The sequence below is a fragment of the Piliocolobus tephrosceles genome, chromosome 18, assembly GCF_002776525.5.
Source record: "Piliocolobus tephrosceles isolate RC106 chromosome 18, ASM277652v3, whole genome shotgun sequence".
Lineage (NCBI taxonomy): Eukaryota > Metazoa > Chordata > Mammalia > Primates > Cercopithecidae > Piliocolobus > Piliocolobus tephrosceles.
In genome coordinates this window covers 47,365,899-47,386,867 of record NC_045451.1, presented here as the reverse complement: position 1 = coordinate 47,386,867, position 20,969 = coordinate 47,365,899, and the positions used below count along the sequence as shown (strand labels likewise).

The window sequence follows — 20,969 nt, the reverse complement described above, 5'->3', positions numbered from 1 at the left end:
GTTTCTTGAAACGGCACTAAAACATTTCCACGCTTCATCCCATTCTTAAACACTGATGTGACATTTGAGGTCGAACTGGTGGAGTAAAGGAGGAAGTTGTGATAATTATTTCATGCCTGTAAAGTTTAACCTGAGAATTTGGGGATAAATGATCAAAGTATTCTTTAAAGTTCTCAAGAAAGAATAAAAAGGAAGTTGCAAACTCCGGTTGACACATTTTCATATTTTTTTCTAGTAAGGAAAGCTTTTGGCTTAGTTGTCTTGAGACCTGGTTGTCATCATTAGGAAACCGCAAATTAGGATAGAAATAGCTAACTTTCTATGTAGTCCATTCATTTGGAGTTTCTACCAGACATCATTCCATAATCCCTTCTCCATCCCTTAGTCCCTTTTCTCTAAGACATATTATGATTGCTAACGAGCATGGAGCCATCCAATGGGGAAGGGACCACAGCTGGTATTAATAATATATGTTCACAGCTTCCAGGTGGCAGCAGTAAGAAACATGGGTCTTTGTTTTGGGGTGTTGAAGCAAGAATAAGGACAACTTTAAAATACATTTAAAGTACATGTGTACAAATATAGCTTCGTTTCATCCTCAGAACAACTATTTAATGTAGGCAGATTGACTATTATCATGCCCATTCTACAGATAAAAATTGAAATGTGAGGTGTTATTTCTACTCTTTTTCCCCAACATGACCCACTTCACCATCATTGTGGTCTAGGTTGTGTAGGGCAAACTTCATGGGGAAGGTGAGTTTTTAGGACATTTCAGGACAGTGAAATTTTGCAGTGAAACTTCGGAGATAGAATTCCAGGTAGAAATACACACAGACTTTGAGAAAAGCAACAAGACACTTGCCAGGCTAGCACTGAGGAATCGAATAAAATGAAAACATCAGTATATGAAGCTTGTATACCAGACCAAAGGATTTTAATTCTATCCTCTCATGATGGACAGCAGTGGTCAGGCAAGTGACAGAATGTCCGCATGTTTATGGCAAAGTAATCAGCTCACTAAATATGCAGGTTGCATTTACAAGGGGTTGACCAGAAGCTGGTGGGAAGTGATGAGGAACTATGTTAGATAGATGGTTCCAGAAATAAAAATAAAGGAACCCACAAAGGAGATGATTAGACAAAAGGCAAAATAGTGCTGAAATGTTAATTTACAAGATTCTATTACTCATTTCTAAACTTCCCATTAGGGATTCCAGATTTTCCAACGACAACCTTCACACAACTCAGAATTTACTAGCAATCCTCTTTTCTTTCACTCTCTTGTTGTTTCCTTCCTCCTATTCATCTGTCCCAATACAAAGAGAAGGGATAGGCCAGGCGCGGTGGCTCAAGCCTGTAATCCCAGCACTTTGGGAGGCCGAGGCGGGCGGATCACAAGGTCAGGAGATCGAGACCATCCTGGCTAACACGGTGAAACCCCGTCTCTACTAAAAAAATACAAAATACTAGCCGGGCAAGGTGGCGGGTGCCTGTAGTCCCAGCTACTCGGGAGGCTGAGGCAGGAGAATGGTGTGAACCCGGGAGGCGGCGCTTGCAGTGAGCCGAGATCTGGCCATTGCACTCCAGCTTGGGCGACAGAGCAAGACTCCGTCTCAAAAAAAAAAAAGAGAAGGGATAAAACGTCAAGGTCAAAAGGGGCGTTGTGGAATATCAAAAGGAGGTTAACCCTGACCAGAGTTTTCACAAGCTGCAGCATCAGGCCTACATCCCTTCTTAGAAAGAAAAGACTAACAGAAATTCACAAGCTCACGAATATCTTATCTCGGTTGCGGTGTTAATTAACCTACAGAGCACTTTGTTTTCCCTTCCAATACTCTGCTTCCACTCAGGCATGGGGATAACACATTTGAGGGGAAAGCAGGACTTCTTCTGAGGAAATACCCCAGGGATATCTGCCTCCATGTGGGTCTATTTCTCATACCAGAATCAGCAGGAAGCACCATGAAGGCCCCAACCACCCTGGTCATGCCTTAATATCACTCTTGTTGCTTGTTTCCTGAACACTTTTGGATCATACTCTCTAAATCCATGTCTTTAAGAACTAGAGAGAGAAAAAAGAAACAGGAGTGAGAAGCAGAAAGAGAGATACGTTCTGTCCCTGAGTTCTTTTGTGGGTTCCAGAGCTCCCCCAACCCATCTCTGATGAGCAGCAAGTGCATCCTGAGCTCATCTCTCTGAGTCAGCAGCCTGGTGCGCTCTAGACATCCCAGAGCCAAAGCTCCTTCAGGTAATACTACTGCACCATGGAAACCCACCCAGAGAACCCATGTCTCTAAGGTGACAACCCAGTAATCAGGTCTGTGAGTTTAAGGGGAGGATGGAGTTCCTCACTTCATTTAATGACTCTGTCTACCCCAGGTAATCACAGACATTTCAGCAATGATCTTTAGAAGATAATGGTCCCTTATAGCACCTCTGGTGGAGTCAATCAGTTAGTATTAGGAGTACCAGGAATCTTCAAATTATATTGTATAAGTCACAGCCTGTGTTGGCTAGACCTGGCAAAGCATGTACTAGAAGACTGAGGCAGGCTGATATATGTGGGCTTTCGGGCTAGCCAGCCTGGATTCACATCACCTCTGCCGTCTACTTGTTATTGAACTTGGGGAAATCTTTTAACTGGTCTGTGCCTGGATTCTCTCATTCATTAAACAGAGATAATAATGGTACCTATATATAATAGAACTGTTACAGAATGAAATAAAATAATATTAAAGCAGACAGCAGAGTTCCCAGGTACAGACTAACTACTTGATGCATGTTATATAGCTCTTCTTATTTTTTCTTGCCAGAGCTGCTGCTCTCTTTTCCTTCCTTGGACTAAATGGCTCTGTCATGTTTCTGTCTTTAGAATCAACAAAGAGAATAGCAGGAGTCACAGAATATCAGGGTGTTAGCCCTGGAGGAAATCTTGCAAATCCCACTGCACTGATTTTCAGGCTGAGCTCTATGGTATCCTGAGGGCTCTGCAGGGGCACCTGGGAGGGCACAGCAGGTCCCAGCAACACAGGGACTTGTCATCATTTCTTTAACCCCAGCAGCACCCCTCCCCTTAAACTGTCTGACATATTGGGTATCCATGGCATATTTCTTTTAAAGAAAGGATTCCTCCATGGAATCCCAAAGAGGAGAAAAAAAAAAAAAAAAGATTGAAAACCACTGAATTACAGTTCCATCTTCTCACCACACCCACGAAAGGTATAATGACTCACTGGTCATTAGCCGCCTGATTCTGGGGGTTTTGTGAAGCAAGCAGTTGTAAATCAGCCTTCCAAAATGGAAAGCCACTTCCTTGTCCACCAAATTCACCTTCCATTCGCAGTACTTTGCTCTATCTTACTGGCTCCTATGCCTTTTGTTGAGTAGGAAACTGACACCCCCAGCTCCCAAGAATACATGACTTAGAACACTGCTTAATGGCTTCTGACTCGCTCAGGGATAATTTGCCTTGCCAGTCACATATCCTTTATGGCTAGCCTAATGCTCTCCCAAATGCAGGGAAGCCCAGGCTCTGACATCAATAGTTGACTGACATGTCTCACCTCCAACAGAGGTCACACCAATAGGACTCTGTGTCACAGACTCAATTACAGTGAATCTTTTTAAAAGCACTTTTCTTCTAAGGTGGACTTCCCTGAGATCCATTGTTAAGGCTGAGAGATTTAAGAAAAAAAAAAAAAGAGAAAGAATTTTGTCTAACTCAGGTCTTCTCAGATAAATTCAATATGAGAAGTCCCTTCTTGGTGAGAGAATGAGGTTACTTAGTTTTGTGAAATGAGCCCCATTTATCCTTATTTTCCCTTCAGGCTCCTCTTACTTCGTAGCTGCAGGTACTTCATGGTGGCAGAGTGTGATCGTAAATAACAGGAAGATGCACTTTTGTCTCTTAAGCAGCACACTCCAAAGTCAGACACATTACCACTGCATTACATTACTTGCTAGAGAGATGACTGGGTCCTGGTGATTTAACTCAACGACATGCTGCAGAAGCTTCAAGGTTTGGATGTACTGGAAATGAAGTCAATCTTCCTGTCACCCACAGCACCCACAGCACCTAGCTGTAGTCAAAGCCTCTTAAATACACTGGAATCTGTTGGTTAGGGAAGGTCGGTTCTGCTCCTAAACATAGGATGATCCCTTCTCCCTTTGTTCTGCTGGCCTTGATCTGCTCCGACGTTAGTGTCCTGAAAGCTAACTAACCTTGGTTTCTCACCTTCCTCCTCTCTCCCAAGAGAAATCTTACAGGAGATCCAGAGACTTCGGCTAGAGCATGAACAAGCTTCTCAGCCCACGCCAGAGAAGGCACAGCAAAACCCCACCCTGCTGGCAGAACTCCGGCTCCTCAGGTAAGAGAGCACCCACATCATCTCAGGGAATATATATGCGTGAGATCTTTGAGAAAGTCTAGCAGTGTCTAGCCAGAAAACAGTCCTCAGCTACCTTAGCTGCTGACGTTTGTTTTTTATTTTTGTTTTGTTTTTTGTGTTTTTTGTTTGTTTGTTTGTTTTTGTTTTTTCATAGCACACACCTAATTGCTGATATCTGGGGGATTTAGAGGGAAGCTGCTTATATTTTGTTCTTTCATTTGGTACAGGGAAAAGCAGTGTTTGTTTGTTTTGTTTTTGTTTTTTTTGAGACGGAGTTTCGCTGTTGTTGCCCAGGCTGGAGTGCAATGGCACAATCTTGGCTCACTGCAACCTCCGCCTTCCAGGTACAAGCAATTATCCTGTCTCAGCCTCCCAAGTAGCTAGGATTACAGGCATGCACCACCACACCCAGCTAATTTTTTTGTATTTAGTAGAGACGGGGTTTCACCATATTAGTGAGGCTAGTCTCGAACTCCTGACCTCAGGTGATCCATCCGCCTCAGCCTCCCCAAGTGCTAAGATTAAAGGCATGTGCCACCACACCCGGCCAGCAGTGTTCTTTAGATCAAAAACAACATATCTCACTAGGAACAATTTGAATTCAGCACTTTGTAGAAATAACCGGTTAAATAAACATCACAGGTTTTTAAATGTAAACATTTATTCCAACTCTAAAAGGAGTCTGATTTTTTCTCAGTCTTGGTCTCTAATATCTTTATATTCAGATCTATAGTGTTAGGCATCATACCTTCTTGTACTGTAAATGAACGTGAAAGCCTAGTCTTGTTTAGCCTGTCATCGTAAAATACTTGAGTTAGAAGGGACTGTAGAAGTCATCTTGTTACCTGTGAAGGGTCTTGACTACAAAATTGTCCAGGGTCTTGGCAATTTGAATAAAGAACTGGACAGAACACACAAACGAAGCAAAAAAAGAATGAAGCAACGAAAGCACAGATTTATTGAAACGGAAGTACACTCCACAGAGTAGGAGCTAGCTCCTGTAAGCGGTTCAAAAGCCCTGGTTACAGAGTTTTCTGGGGGTTAAATACCCTATAGAGGTTTCCCATTAGTTACTTGGGTACACCCTGTGTAAATGAGGACTTGGGCCAGGACCACTCTGATTGCTTGCAGGAGGCGACCAATCAGAGGCTGAAGTGAAGTTGCAAAGTTACATCCTATGCAAACATTTGATTGGTTGCAGGAGGGGACCAATCAGAGGTACTTGCCATTATTCATCTGCCTGGCCGTACAAAGGGAGTAGCCTCTGATCCTTTTGTTACTTGGGTGTGGAAAGGTGAGGTTTTCCTTTTCATTCAGTTCTAGGAAGTCGGTATAAATCGGCCTTAGTTTCGCTGCCTCCAGACCCTATTCTGCCTCAATCAGATTCTGCCGCTGCATTTCAGTGCACTTCTCAGAGTCAGAGGCTAGGGAGTAGCAGGCCTTGGGAAAGAAATGTGGTTTCTCCTACTACTCCCACGCTGCAAAATGAAAGTCTTGCTGTGGGCTCCGTTTCAGACTAGCTTCATACCATGCCTTGAATAAGGCTGGTATTCCAGTGTATTTATGTGGCAAACAACGCGAAACTAAATTCAAAGACATTCCCTCAGGTAAGTATCATACTGATCTTTCACAAGGCACCTGTAGTTGGAAAGTATTGACTACATTCTTTTTTTTTTTTTCTTGAGACGGAGTCTCGCTCTGTCACCCAGGTTGGAGTGCAGTGGCGCGATCTCGGCTCACTGCAACCTCCGCTCCTCCAGGTTTAAGCAATTATCTGCCTCAGCCTCCAGAGTAGCTGAGTAGCTGGGATTACAGGCGCGTGCCACCACGCCCACCTACTTTTTTGGTTTTTTGTTTGTTTGTTTGTTTGTTTGTTTGTTTTAGTAGAGACTGGGTTTCACCATCTTGGCCAGGCTGGTCTTGAACTCCTGACCTCGTGATCCACCTGCCTCGGCCTCCTAAAGTACTGGGATTACAGGCGTGAGCCACTGCGCCCGGCCCATTCTTTTCATCTTTCAGTTTGGGTGCCAAGTATGTTCCAGGTATATCTATAACTCTGAGTCACACTTTTTATAGTAAGTACAGATGCCTCTTCGCAGAAACCCTTGTCAGAATTAGTCCCGTTTTCTTCCGCCATACAAAAAGACGAAATGAAGCAAGTTCTTTATGACTATGGATCTTACCAAGTTCCTGTTGGTTGCATGGATGTTTCCAGGGGCTCTATCTTCGCTCTGCTCTTCAGACTCTGTAACACCTGAGCACAGCAGAGCTTTGTTTTTCGTTAATGCATACTTTCATTTTTGTCTTAAAACCACAGTGAACTTTCTAAACGATCATGTTTCCCTTTCCCTTTTCACTTTCGCCACAAGAAAACTGAAAGCTGAGTCACAGCCAGAACTGACAGTGAATAGGAATGACAGGCATTTCTATGCGCTCATCTGACACTTTGCTGCATACTAACTCTACATACACTGTCCCATATAATTGCTATAACAAACCTAGGAGATAGGCAGTGTTATGCTACTCCTTTAATAGATAAGGAAACTGAGATTCACAGAAGTCACATAGAAGTTGCAGATATCATACCTTTCACTTAGTGTATATATTTATGTATTTATATATGATATATAACAAGAGAAATTTTTTCTTAAAAATTTTGTATAATTGTGTGTAATTTGTGTATGTATTTTCTAAGAAAAAAATTATCTTGTATGACCATGATACCATCTTCAATTCAGGAAAGTTAATGTTGACATATTGTATTCAATATAAACCCATATTAAAAATTTGACAATTGTTCTAACACTGTTCTAAAAGAAAGTAGGTTGTAACGGCCGAGCGCGGTGGCTCACACCTGTAATCCCAGCGCTTCGGGAGGCCGAGGCGGGCGGATCACACCTACAGTTTTAGAAGGTTGCTTTAACCCTCTTCCCAAAGTGCTTCTGTGGCCAAAGGGCCAAAATTACAGAACATTATCAAGAAGAGAACTGGAAAGAAATCAGAAACATTATCTGCTCTTGTGCCAAGGACTACTGTGGATGTACCTGGAACACCATACACAGACAAGGTCAGGAAAAAAAAAAAGAGAGAGAGAAAGAACACCTCCTGGATTTGTCACTGAGGAATATTCTTGAATGGGGCAAGACTTGAAATTCGAATGCTTCAACCCAGGAAGACAAAGACTAAAATAAGATACCATTAAAGCCTATAAAATTACAATGTTTCTCATCCTCTGGATTCAGAAAAGAAGCAATTTTAAAGGAAATTTAAAGAAGGATTGCTTCAAGAGTAAGCAGTTCTTACTCTTGTAAGGATTGCTTATAAGTGGCAATAGTAGTTAAAAATATAAATTTAAATATTTATATTTTATAATTATAAAGTTAAAAATATAAATTTATTCAAAAAGAATTGAGAAATGTTTATAACTTTTAAATTCATAATTCATTATAAAAGAAGCCTGTAAGAAAGTAAATTAGAAATGACCCCCACTGCTTTGGGAGGCAGAGGCAGGAGGAGCTCTTGAAGCCAGGAGTTCAAGACAAGCCTGGGCAACATAGTGAGAAACTACCAAAAAAATAAAAAAATAAATTAGTCAGGCATGGTAGCACATGCCTGTAGTATCAGCTACTCACGAGGCCGATGGCAGAAGATTGCTTGAACCCAGGAGACTGAGGTTACAATCAGCTATGATTATGCCACTGCACTCCAGCATAGGCAACAGAGTGAGACCTTGTCTCTAAAAAAAAATAGAAAAAAATAGAAAAGTATCATTTATATCACTAACCTGTCCTCCCACAAAATATCTTTCCATTGAATGAGTCATTGACCTAGCTCACGGTGACATTTTTATATCATCAGTTTTTCATTGCAGAGTTCTTGTCCTAGTTTCATTTAATATGGTATCTATCATTGGGATTAGCCGTATCCATTTACACATTAATACATACATGTTTAAAGCTTCTGTGCAGTTTTAGTATATAAGTATGAATATTTCAAACTCAAACAGAAATCTTTGGGGCAATGGGAAAATTATATGTATTACTTATTCAGTAATAATCATTCAGTAATTGATTTGGAATTTATTTGAAAAGTATACATATATTTCAGAAGTGTGAACCATTAACATTCCTCATCATACTGTTTCATTTCTTTCCCCCTTTAAAGATATTTTTGGTACCTGGTAGTGTCAATATAAATGATAGGCTAGATTGTCCTTAGTTGTTTTCATTCTTGCTGACAGTTTAATAAAAGGTCTGTAAAACAAAACAAAAGTAAGTATGAACCTTATATATCATCTTCACTTGCTGAACAAGTATGTAGAAATGCCTTTATTTTGACTTCACTTTATGAAATCAAACTCAAACCCAAAAATTTTAATGGATTGTATCTATGTGCTATTAATGTCTCACCTCTGAGAGACACCTCAATGGGTGCTGAAGATTTCAAATGTACTTTTCTAAATCATATTTCCAAATACTAAGGTGATCAGTATTTTCTGTGAATTTGCAAAAGGGTTCTTAGATTTAGAGAATCTAGAGGATTTGCCTTTTTCAGTGACAATTTGGTTTTTGTTTGTTTCAAGGGACCCCATGGCACATTACAGGGCCCACTACATAGTAAGCATTCAGAAAATATTTCATTCAATGGTTGATTAATTCAGGGTAGAAAGGTCTAAAGGAAGCGAAATGTCTAAAAGGACTTTAATTCTGATGTAGTATGACTGCTAACAAGTAAAAGAAACACCTCCAGCTATAATTGTTCATTCATTTGATAACGGTTCCCTGCCTGGTAACTGTGTCAGAGACACAGAGATGCCCTTTCTCTGATAGTCCACAAGTCCCTCAAGAATGGAAATGTGGTTAGCTCAGAGAGTTGCATGCCGCTTCTGATGTCAGCTGCTTCTTTCTCAGACAGCGCAAAGATGAGCTGGAACAGAGAATGTCTGCTCTCCAGGAGAGCCGGAGAGAGCTAATGGTCCAGTTGGAGGGTCTCATGAAGCTGCTAAAGGTAAGACCTGCCAAATAAATTTTTCCTAAGCTTATTTTCCGTGTCATCTGTGAACATTTTTGCACATAATGTGCAATGGTTTTTCCAATTGCTCTATGTGATTTCCCTCAACATGTTGTTTCAAACTCAGATGTAAAACAATTTCTTAGACCAGTGTAGTAGTAGCTGTCAGTAGTAGAACACATTCTTACCCATTTCCTGAAACCAGACCGCTGAGGGCCTTCATGGGGCAACTTCTTCTTGGCTTATTTCCAGTTTCTTTATGTCTGCAAGTAATAGAACTGGATTTATTTCGAAATATTTTATATTTAGTAGCTTTCAGCAATTCTGATTAAATTAAGAGGAGTGACTGTTAATATCAGTAAAACATTTTATTCCACTAGTGTGCTTTATCAGTAAGTCACATGATTTCTAGTGATCTCAAATACAAACTCTATGAGAGAATATCTCCTTTCTCTTCTGCAAGTAAAGTGTTTAATAAGATGATTTATAGAAGTCTTCTGTAGAGTGCTGTAATCTATTTTTCTCATTGGGAAGTGGCATTCTTCTTTTAGTAAAGCCTTATTCCCTTCTTTAGTATACATTAAATTGCATTTCAAGTCAAAGGCAGGCAAATTATGGCCACATGTCTATAGTCAGCCCATGTGATCAGTGCCACGTGATCATCCTGCCTGACACAAACAAGCAAGAACCAGTATAGATTGGAACTGTGACATGCCAAAGGCAGGAAATGAAACTTCTGATAGGAGAATGATGAAAGGAAGACCCTGGGGCAGCTCATTTGCGAGACAGGGTCTCCCAACTTTCAGTCCATGGATGTCCCACAGCCCCAACACACCAACATTTGTTGTTTTTATTTTGTCTGTCCTTTCTTTCTCTCTCTCTTTTTTTTTTTTTTTTTTTGTTTGTTTGTCTACCTTTCTCTTTTCTTCCCCCATTTTCTTCATTTTTTTTTTTTTAATTTCTTTCTTGGTTTCTCCCTCTTTCCTTCTTTCTTTTATTTTTTAACAAATATTTTTTGAAAGCTACTTTGTCCCAGCCACTGTTCTTGTAACCTTTCTTTTGTTTTCCTTACTCTATTTTATTCCTTAGTCAACTTTTCCCTCCATCAGTATCCTCTTTAGCAATTGGTATTGGGAATACTTTATCTTTACTCAACAAAATTGACTTTTCAGTAAATTAGACATGTGCAGTATAGAATTCAATTTTTGTTGATCTATCTTGGGCAAAACAGGACTAGATAATTCATAACCTGCTGCTGCTTCTGGCCTGTTAATCTTATTTGATAACCCCCCAAAAAAACTCTCTCTGCATCCCTTTCCAAATATACCAAATGAAAAGGACTGAACCCATCTCTCCCCTCAGTGAATGACAGGAAACTTTGAAAACTGCCCCCTGTGTTCCTCCTGCTTCTGTCACCATAGCTATGACTCTTTCCCTATGAGTTAGAAGTCTATTCCCCACCAGCCATCTTGATATCAACCTAGCCTAACAGAGCACCGCCTTTTATCAAGATGTACACATATCAGGATAGAGAGATGGATTGTGTTGAAAAATAGTTGTACATGCAGAGAAAAGAGATGGGCCTGTAGTCTCAAGTAACCAAGTAGACCTGGAGTGATAGTCACTGAGGTGGCAGAGGCCTGGACCTGCCATCAAAGCTGTGTTGATGTTGCCTCATCTTGCATTCCTTCACACTGTATACATGCTCTTATTGGAACCCTGGGTAATCTAACTGTTATTGATTCAATCTTTCTGTAGGAAGAAGAACTGAAGCAGGGAGTAAGTTATGTCCCCTACTGCAGGTCTTAACTAACAGTGGAGGGGCCTGCCGACCTGCGGTTTTCTCATTGCTTTTGCTCTAATGTATGTTCATGCTTCAGTTTGGAAAGAGAAAAAAGTCATACTAATTTGCTTCTTTTTCAATGTAGTGCTTGAATTGAGATATATAAATTTAGCATTTTTATAACTATCACTACTATCAGCATCAAAAGAAGAACTATGACATCTTTTAGAAAAGGGACCGAATCGTCATTTATTGGAAACATTTTAGATCCCCAGAGGTATAAGTTTCAAACCAGTCTTATGCTTTTCAAATTGTTGATCAGACCCTTCTCTTAATAGAGAGACACTCAACACACTCACTAGAGATACACTGAGGTTCATGTCATCCCAAAACCTGCAGCACTCAGAAGCTAAGCTCTACACCCCCTCACGCTGTGAGTGTTCAGTTCGGTTTCATTTTACTGAAAAACCTGTGAAACCTCTTTTTATAAAAATCAGGCAATTAAATCCCTTTTCACCACACCATTATTGAGCCTTGTTCCCCATGGCTCACCAAAATGTGCTCAATCTCGTGAGGGAAAGACTGTACTCCGTAACTGACTGTTCACTACCCATCTTTTTGGCTCTTCCCCAAAACAGAATGCTTACTGTTGGTTGACAATAATCTCTTTTTAAAAGGAACTCCCAGCTTTTTCCTTAGCACCAAGAGCCTTTCTGCTCGGGGAGATGAGAGGGTCATTACATACTTTGTTTTTGTGTTTGTTTTTGTTTTCTGGAACTAGGGGCATTCGCATTTCCAGTTTTTCTAAACTGGAGCTGTCTGAACCTGTGGTCAGGCTCAAGAGCCAGCAGGGGGAGCAGCATACTCAAGGAAAAAAAATCAAATCAAAATAAATCAAAGCAAAATAAGAGCAGCTTTAATTTCAAGTGCATGTACTATGCTGTGTATGACAATATATCCCACTCACTAGCATTATTTAAAAGTTTCACATTATTTCCATGGATCAATTAGAACCACAGCCTGTCCAATTTCAACATATCTTTTATTTCTTCTGTATGCTCTTTTCTATTATTCATTATGTGTGTTTGTGTGTAACAAAGAATGTTTGGAAAATGCTGGACACATTTTTACCCTTCATTCCCATGGTCTGTAAAAAAGGAAAGTGTAAAATCAATCTGTAATGTCAGACAATAAAGATAATGTATTACATTATTTTGTATTTTGTGAAAAAAATTACTTTACTAAATTAAAGTCAAATTTTAACAGAAGACAGTCCCCGTGGGTGAAGGACACATAACACTTACAGCCTGTATAATTGCCCATGAATGTATACATGGGGTATTGCTATTGTATTTCCAATACACTTAGATCATGGTAAAGAAAAATGCCTTCTTCATGATACTTCTCTGCAAATGGCTTCTTTCCTTTCTGTCTCTTACTTAGCACGTGCATAGAAAAAGGAAATAAGGTTCAATTATAACCTCCCTCCTCCTAGCAGAGAGAGAGGGCAATCATCGTGTCATCATCAGCCTTGCTTTAGCCATTTCCCTTGGGGATACCTTCCTGGCCATTTCCCAGGCAGCACGATCTTGAAAGGCTCCTGTGGACCAGGAAGTTCGTAAACAGATGGATGCACAGAGCCAAACTGCGGCAGTGCCCCCAAGGTGGCACCACTGCCCCCTCACCTTCCAGCTCCTCTCCACCAAGCCCCTCAGCAGCTTCTGCATCTCGGGGGGCCAACGGTGGGTACTGCAGTGTAGGTACCTAAGGACCAGGGGCCCACATCACCCAGATGTCAGCAATATATCATCTGGGTGGTAACAGAGTTTGCCTGTTTCACTTATTTGTCTTTTTGCTTTTATACACAAGCCTCTTTTCAAAAAGGACCTGAGGCAGCTTACAACAAAAGATATAGACAGTGACTTCATAAAATTGAAATAGAAAAATCAAAAACTAAAGAAAAGAAAATGTGAATATGCTAATCTTAAGGGACAAGGATGTTACTCTGCACGTTCAGGCAATGAAGCAAACAAAAGAAAATATCGGTGGTTTTATCAGTACAGAAATACCACTTCTCAGGGGAACAAAATTTCTGTTGGCATAAAATATGAAAGAAAGTCTTCACTGGGAGCTTTATAGGAGTACTGGACAATAAAAAAGGAAAGAAAGCGGTCATAGATTTCATGTGGCTGTTTCACATACTGACCTCAGTCAAAATTAAAAGCAGAATCTTATCAATCCCAGCCCTAGAGAGGCGGTTCTGCAAAGAAATAAACAAATGCGGTCCAAATATAGACTTCTCATGGTAAAACATGATCTAAGGAGAGAATTTAGAGGTTTTAGACTGGCATCTGCTTCTAAATTCTGTTTTTATTTATGAGTGTTTCTCCCCTTTGGGGACATTATCTTTGTAAAACCAAACTTAGAACACCCCCACACAACAAATTGTACTTGATTTAATAACCTCTACTTGCTTTATCATAAGTCTGTGTGGTTCAATGTAGTGTTTTATTATACTGGCATATATAATTTCTACTTCATTCTTTCTTGTTAGAGGTAATGCATGAATTTATCCCTCTCGAGGATAGAACATGAATTAAAAAAAATAGTGCCTGTAATACAATGTGATGATTATGATATCACAAGCAATAAATTTTTTTTTACAAAACTTGAATTGAAGTTATCCTACCCTCTTTCTTCTTTGTGTATCTTTAAGATTTATTGAAGGAACCATAAAAAGAACACTCATAAAACGTTTAATAATGAAAGCAGCTGGGGTATAATTGCAGTACCAATATGTTCCAGAGTTTCTGGTACACTTCCAGTTCCAAATATTATGTACCAGTCTAAAACTGAGTAGCCTGACTTTGACTCCACAAAGTAAGGTCTCAATATTCGTTTTCTTAGCAAAGTTACCGGAATTAGACATGAATTACAGCGGTCCCAGAGTTTTGCTCACAGCTATAAGCTTAACTTACATGGTCATTAATTTCAAACTATTGATAATCCATGGCTAATAGGATTATTGTATAGATTTTAATAGATACTGGATGTGAAAGCACTTTGTAAAATCTTATATGTCAGCTATAAGTATGAATGTATGTATATAGGTATACATACACACAGGTATATACAAACTGTTCAATTTTCATCCATATTTTACACATACCCACATACACATACACACACCCACACACACATTCACTTCTCTTCCTTACAGTTCATTAACAGTGTCTCCATCAGGGAAAGAAATTTGAAAATCACTTTTAATTTGTTCAGATCTCATGTAATTGCTTTTAACAGTAGAAAAAAAGAGTCATTTTTATGTTAGACATAGTGACAGACAAGTTCAGTAAGTTTATATTTTCCTATTTCTGGTAACCTCAGATATGATCCTAGATATACTAATATCTACAGAGTGTGGCTTTCGCCACAATTTGAGTAGGTATGTTAAACAGCTAATACAGTGAAGGGCTGCCAGTAACAGATATTCTATATGAGTGCAGTGAAACATCTGATATTTTTTCTGAAAGTTTTATCTATAATAAACATTTTTGTTTGAGAGAGGTGATTAGTACAGGGTGCATATTTTAGTCAAGGATAAAACTAAGTTTATGTTAATTTGCAGAACTTTTTTTCAGACTTACAATAAGGATTCATTTTTTTAAACTACATTTTAAACTTTGGGATCAAACTGTTTCTTATTTGGGAAGATAATGTCTATAAATTGGTATTATGTTAAGTAATACAATTGTTCTAATTTGGTGGGGAAAAAAAGTCAAGCATCATTCCAAATTCCATCTCCTACCCTTATTCTCTTCTCTGTTTATAACTGGATGGTCCAATTAAGTCAGGAAATTGTAGTCATCAGGTTTCTACTTCTTCCAAACACTTTATGGAATACTAGCATGCCAGCAATAACCAGCTTGGGCCTCACTTTCCTGGCTTTTGCTTGCTCATCCTCTCTGGTGGGTATTCTATGCAGGCATGAACCAGTCAAAAGCGAGGGAGAGGGATAATTCACCTCATAAATGATCAACTGCAATATAAAGATGGTCATCTAGTGTTCAAAAACATACCCTCCCAGACTCACTCTTTTTAAAATTAAGTATTGATTATTATAATTAATTCTAAATAAGTAAATATTATTTCTCTGCTTAAAAGCCTTGGAAGATGACTCTCTGGTTCACAGTCAAGTCTACCCTGGATGTCCCCAGACCTGCCCGTCTCTCTTTTCTAGCCTCATTTCTCTCTACACCCAGCAGCCAGCCTGACACCAGAGCCACAGTGGCCTTCCCACCCTCTCCACAATACGTCTCAGATTTCCCATGCCTTGCTCCTGCTATTCCAAGGCCCAGGTTGCTCTGCTCTTTTCTTCTCCCCACACTTTCTCATTTCTGCCTGGAAATCTTCACTGTTAAAACCCAAGTCAAATGATGCCTCCTGCCTGAACAGTCAGAATTAATCACCTCCTGTGTACCCCCACAACACTCTATTCACAATGACCACTTTAAAAAGGCTGATCATAAAAATTATCATCAATGTGAGGATAGTCAGTGCATTTATATTGGAAGAATAAGGATGAAAACAGGGTTGAATGCTGCTAAACACTGCTTTGCTGCGCCCTCCCAGGATGCTAGGTGCAGCCAGGCATGACCAGACTGCACTCTCAGCCAAACTGAGAGGCAGACTCTTCAGGTCTAGCGGGGAGGGGCACATATAATTCTCTGCTCTTTCACCAGGGGGTCCTGATTCAACAATTAGACATTTGCTCCCTTTCATGAAGCATCCTTCATTTCTGATGGTGAATAGACACCAAAACACTTCCTGGAAAATATCAAAAAATGTATGAATCTTGTCAGACTTAAAAAATTGATACAACAGCAAGTTGAGTAGACTTGGAGGATGGTGCATAGAAATTAAGTTTTCATTTATTCTCCAGGAAGTGAGCTATTTTAAATTTGCCAAGTGTGAAATGTTTTCCTTCTTCCATAAATCAACTCTCTCCTTGGGAATTTTAGATCTATATATTGATCTGCATGGACCATTGTCCCTTAAGTCTTTGCTCCATTAATCATTGAGTAATTTCCAGGAAAGGATATTCACAGAGATTATTCACTCTAACTCTTCTACAGTTGTTAGCAGACAACTATGCCTCATGACCAGGCTGGAAGCCACCATTCCACCAAGGCCACTTCCTGTGAAAATGAAACTCAGTGACATCATCACTGATCTGCCCCAATGCCAAGAGGCCACTGGCTTTTCCTAGTATTCCTACAAGAACAGAACAGGAAGCAAGGCCAGAGATGGCATTCCTCACAGTGGGTAGACACTAGGAAGATGCTATGCATCAAACTGGACAGTGTCCTGACATGGAGAGATGGAGCCGTGATCACCCAGGGTGTCAGTGTCCTACCCCCAAAAGTCTGGGTAAAGGCTGGATGTGACATGGGAGTTGCCAGTTGTTGGAAAGATGCAGCTGATTATTCTCTTCAGAACAGGATCTTCCACCTAAATTCTTCACATAATCATACTGCACAAAATTGCACCAATTAGAGATTCCCTTGGGAAATGGTGGCTATTCATCATTCACACATTGGTGTAATTTAGATTCAGTCAACTGTTTTTCCCTTAACGCACAACAAGAGCCAATTATTTTCTTCTGAATGTGGAACCACTAATGGGAATTTTGAAAAAGAATGCCCACAGAAAGGAGTGGCAAAAGTTGCCTTTGAGACCAGGCACTGAGCAGAGAGAGGTGGGGGGGGCATGCCTCAGACCCACAGGAATTAGCAGAGGAGCCCAGTGCACTAAGAGATGGGGAGAGGCTCACAGAAAAGGAGGTGGAAGAGCCAGACATATGAGTCTACTTACAAATGCTGCCTAGAGGGAGGAGCCCCCCAGCTCCCTGGAGAACCTGGTATAAGAGGTATAATCAAGGCTGGTATGCACTACAGCCCCGGAACAGACATTAAAGTAGTGAAATAAGGTCCATAGCCCCATATCTCAAATCACTAGATCCAGATATGTTCCAGAATTCAGAATTTATCTAGTTTTGAAAAGCAATATGATGCAGATATCATTATCACATCCATTAAAACCAAATTCATTATGGAATGACCAGGGTTTGTCAGAGCTTTTTTGGCTTTCAAAATTGCAAATAAGAGATTGTAGGCCTGTACTTCTGTACCAATTGATAAACAGTCCAAAGCCCCTCCCACCACCCTGAGCACCCCCACACCTTTTCTGTGATCCAGCAACTAAAAGATACTGCCTGGCCCAGTAGCAGGAACCCCTAGGACACTGCTCCAGCACCACAAGGTGGTCGTGCTGGGTCTGTGCCCTGTGCCTGTTCCCTCTTCAGGCTGCTGAACCTTTCTACACTAGTGAAGCATAGATGGAAGCATATGATGGCTGGCCACAGTGCCCACAGTCCTTAGAATCAGCATGACGAAGCCTGGGCTTGGAGTCTAAAGACTAGGGATAATCTCTGCCATTCTCTTGCTCAGAAACTTTGGGTAATCCAGTTATCTCCTCTGAGCCTCAGTTTGCTAATATATAAAGTGGGAATAATAATATCTCATATGGTTTGTTAAGAGGATTACATGAAGTATGAGGGGCTAAAGTGCTTTACAGACTGCAAATTGCTATTCAAATATAGGATAGTACCACTCCCACCACTGTACTAGGAAAATGAAACAAAACAGTGTATGTAAAAGTGCTTAATACACTGTGAATTACTTACAAAAGTGGAGTTGTATTATTATTGTGAACTTCCCACCATGGAAGACAATCTGGGTTCCCAGGGATGAGAATGTAACCCACATTGATAGCCAAGAGAATCCTACTTCTTAATAACCACTCCATCCAACTTCCCTTCTCTAGTCCCCACTCCCGACTGTGATTATTGGTCCCTTGATAAAGAGGACAGAGACAACAGGCTCAGGAGCCCTGCTAAGGGCCCTGCCTCGAAAAGGATGTACAAGAGGAATTGCCAGAGTAGGAAGAGCTCAGGGCACTTCATCAGCATCTGTCTCCATTGAGGGACTTTTTGCCAGCCGTGGCCATCAAGGCTCCCGCAGCCCAGGGCACTCAGAGCCCCTGGGCTCAGCCCCAGCCCCGCTGCTCTGGCTCTGTCTGTCTCCTGATGAAGCAATTATTTTCACCTCTCTGAGTACTGGGCTCCACAACTTCACATTCAGAGTGAGAATGCATGGAGAGAAATCAGTGAGAGTGTATGTGAAAACCCTTTGAACATCATAAAGCTTAAGGCAAATGTGAAATTATTTATTATTGGCATGGGAAGGTCAAGGATGTAGTGGTAGCTCAGAAGCAGAAGGTTTCAAGGTAATGGGCCTGAGCTGCCAGAGTTTGCTGGGGAAAACCAGACCCCTCCTTGAGCAGGCCGAGGGAAGCAGGCTGCAAAAGCATCACAACTGGGCAAAGTTCTCTTCCTTGGGCCTGGACAGACCATTACAAGGTACTGTTAAGAGTGAAAGAATGGGACCCTCAGCCCACTGGGTACCCCATGAGATATTTTCTGTGCTCTGTTCTGTTTTGCTCCATTTTTAATTCTGGTTTTTTCTCAGTTTATGGCTTTAACAATTATGTGTGATGCTGAGCCCCGGAGCTAACAGCATGGCATTTTTTCAGGATTGATGTGGTGTGTTTTAACCACAAGCCACTGAACCCAAAGCAAATATCTAAATGGAATATTCCAGAGCATTGCTCTGGTCTGGGAGTTTGAATGGGTTAATGATGACTCTGGGCCTTGCTGGAGAAGAATTCTCACTCTAGCAACCATAGCAAACAGACTGGGATGGAATTGATGTGAACACCTAATCTGTTGTGTACGCACTCAAGGGTCTCTTCGCATTTTCTTACGCATGTGATTGACTTCTTTTGTCAACTAATTATTAAAACAGGGAGAATATTTACAAGGCACCTCATTTAGAGACAAATCCTTAAGATTCGAGGTGTGACAGTCTCAGAATAGTTTCATGCCAAAAACTGTAGTGCAAAGATAAGTTCCTTTAGTTGTTTTCTACTTTTTTCTTTACTTGTCTTTAAATCCTACCATTCTTATTGTCCTGATAGAATACTGCTTTTTCGCAGAAGAAGAGAAGGACATTTCCTGCAGGAAATAATACCAAAAAATTAGAAAACAAGGTTTCTTCTTCTTCTTCCCCATTGGAATCCCTGAGTCACTAATTTGACAAAATCAACTTTTACTGTAAAATAGAGATAAAACAATTTACACTTCATTTGATTCTTAATTTGAGACTTAATATGCACAATATTGTATGACATGATTTAAACTCTTATCCTCTAAAGATGATGCTAGTATAGTCAGATTGAAAATTTAGAAAGCATCCATTGCAAATAGTCCTCTAGTTTGTATTTTAAACTTTCTCCTTAATGTCTTCTTATTCCTGGGAGACCTACCTTCAAGGAGAAAGTATCCACACCTTGTAATTATCTGCATTTAACAGTACCTTCATTTTATGGGCACACGTCTCATATACTGTAGAGCAATGCTGTACTAATATTTTTGGATTTCAATATTTAACCCAAACTTCAGATTACATAGAAAATCCTAAATTATCTGCACCTGCAAATTAGCTTTAGGATTACCAACTCAATTACCTAGGATTTCCTCCTGCTTTGAAATTTCATTATCACTGTTTTCAACCATCAACTGAGGCATTGGGGATGATATATGATATTTTCTTGGGAAAGCAAATTAATGACTCGCATTGTCTCTCCAGACTCAGGGGGCTGGCTCTCCCCGCTCCTCCCCCAGCCACACCATCAGCAGGCCAATTCCCATGCCCGTCCGGTCAGCGTCAGCCTGCTCCACCCCGACGCACACGCCGCAGGACTCCCTCACAGGGGTAGGGGGAGATGTACAGGAGGCATTTGCACAAAGTAAGTGGCTTTATTTTTTGTTGTGGTCTGCTTTTATGTGACAAATAGGTCACCAAGGTCTGTTGAGTGGTCAAGAGTTGTCAGAACAACATGTGACTTCATATTGAAGAGTCTTTCATGGCTGGTGTCAGAGCCGGGCCTGCCAGCCATTTTGGGAACTCCCGACACCGATTTGTTCTCACTTCACCATTTTACCTTCCTTTGGCTTTTGTTACCCTGTCTTATTTTTTAGTAAGTCTTTGTTCATCAAAAGACAGGAAATCTTTTCACCAGGACCCCCAGAAAACTTCATAAATGCAATCCATTTTTTTTAATTCTTACAGATTTTATCTCATATTGTCTTTTCTTTATATTAAAGTCAAGAATGAGATAAGTAATCACAGCTCTTTAGCAATGAGGTAAGCAAGAAGGACATTTAGTCATTTGACAGATTCTCTGTTCAGATTCCCCAAAGAGTTGAACCATTGCCTCTGTAAGGTAGGGCTACAGGGTTGGGCCTCTGCAGTTAGAGTAGTACAAAGAGGGATGGGGATGCCAGCCAGCACTTTCCCATGACAGGGAGAGTGACTTTATTAATTTAGAAATATTTTTAGGCTGGGCGCGGTGGCTCAAGCCTGTAATCCCAGCACTTTGGGAGGCCGAGATGGGTGGATCACGAGGTCAGGAGATCGAGACCATCCTGGCTAACACCGTGAAACCCCGTCTCTACTAAAAAATACAAAAAACTAGCTGGGCGAGGTCGCGGGCGCCTGTAGTCCCAGCTACTCGGGAGGCTGAGGCAGGAGAATGGCGTGAACCCGGGAGGCGGAGCTTGCAGTGAGCTGAGATCGGGCCACTGCACTCCAGCCTGGGCGATA

General features: G+C 40.7%; 1 protein-coding gene and 1 long non-coding RNA gene across 14 annotated transcripts in view; one reads left to right on the top strand and one right to left on the bottom strand.

Annotated features, from left to right (window-relative positions):
* Nucleotides 1-8,076, bottom strand: part of LOC111539731 — a 126,912-nt gene extending 118,836 nt beyond the window's left edge. The window contains exon 1 of the long non-coding RNA XR_002730760.1: nt 8,024-8,076. This is a non-coding gene — a long non-coding RNA (uncharacterized LOC111539731). The remainder of the gene's footprint in view (nt 1-8,023) is intronic.
* The window catches only part of DTNA (dystrobrevin alpha), a 386,077-nt gene that overhangs the window by 348,708 nt on the left and 16,400 nt on the right, over nt 1-20,969 (top strand). For 7 of the 13 annotated variants that reach the window (XM_023207708.2, XM_023207705.3, XM_023207709.3 and 4 more), the window contains 3 exons: nt 4,257-4,370; nt 9,302-9,398; nt 19,953-20,112. In XM_023207708.2, coding sequence (XP_023063476.1) covers nt 4,257-4,370; nt 9,302-9,398; nt 19,953-20,112 — 371 coding nt within the window. Of the gene's footprint in view, nt 1-4,256; nt 4,371-9,301; nt 9,399-11,159; nt 13,859-19,952; nt 20,113-20,969 lie in introns of those variants that run through there. The other 6 variants (XM_023207719.3, XM_023207711.3, XM_023207712.2 and 3 more) reach the window with 3 other exon arrangements.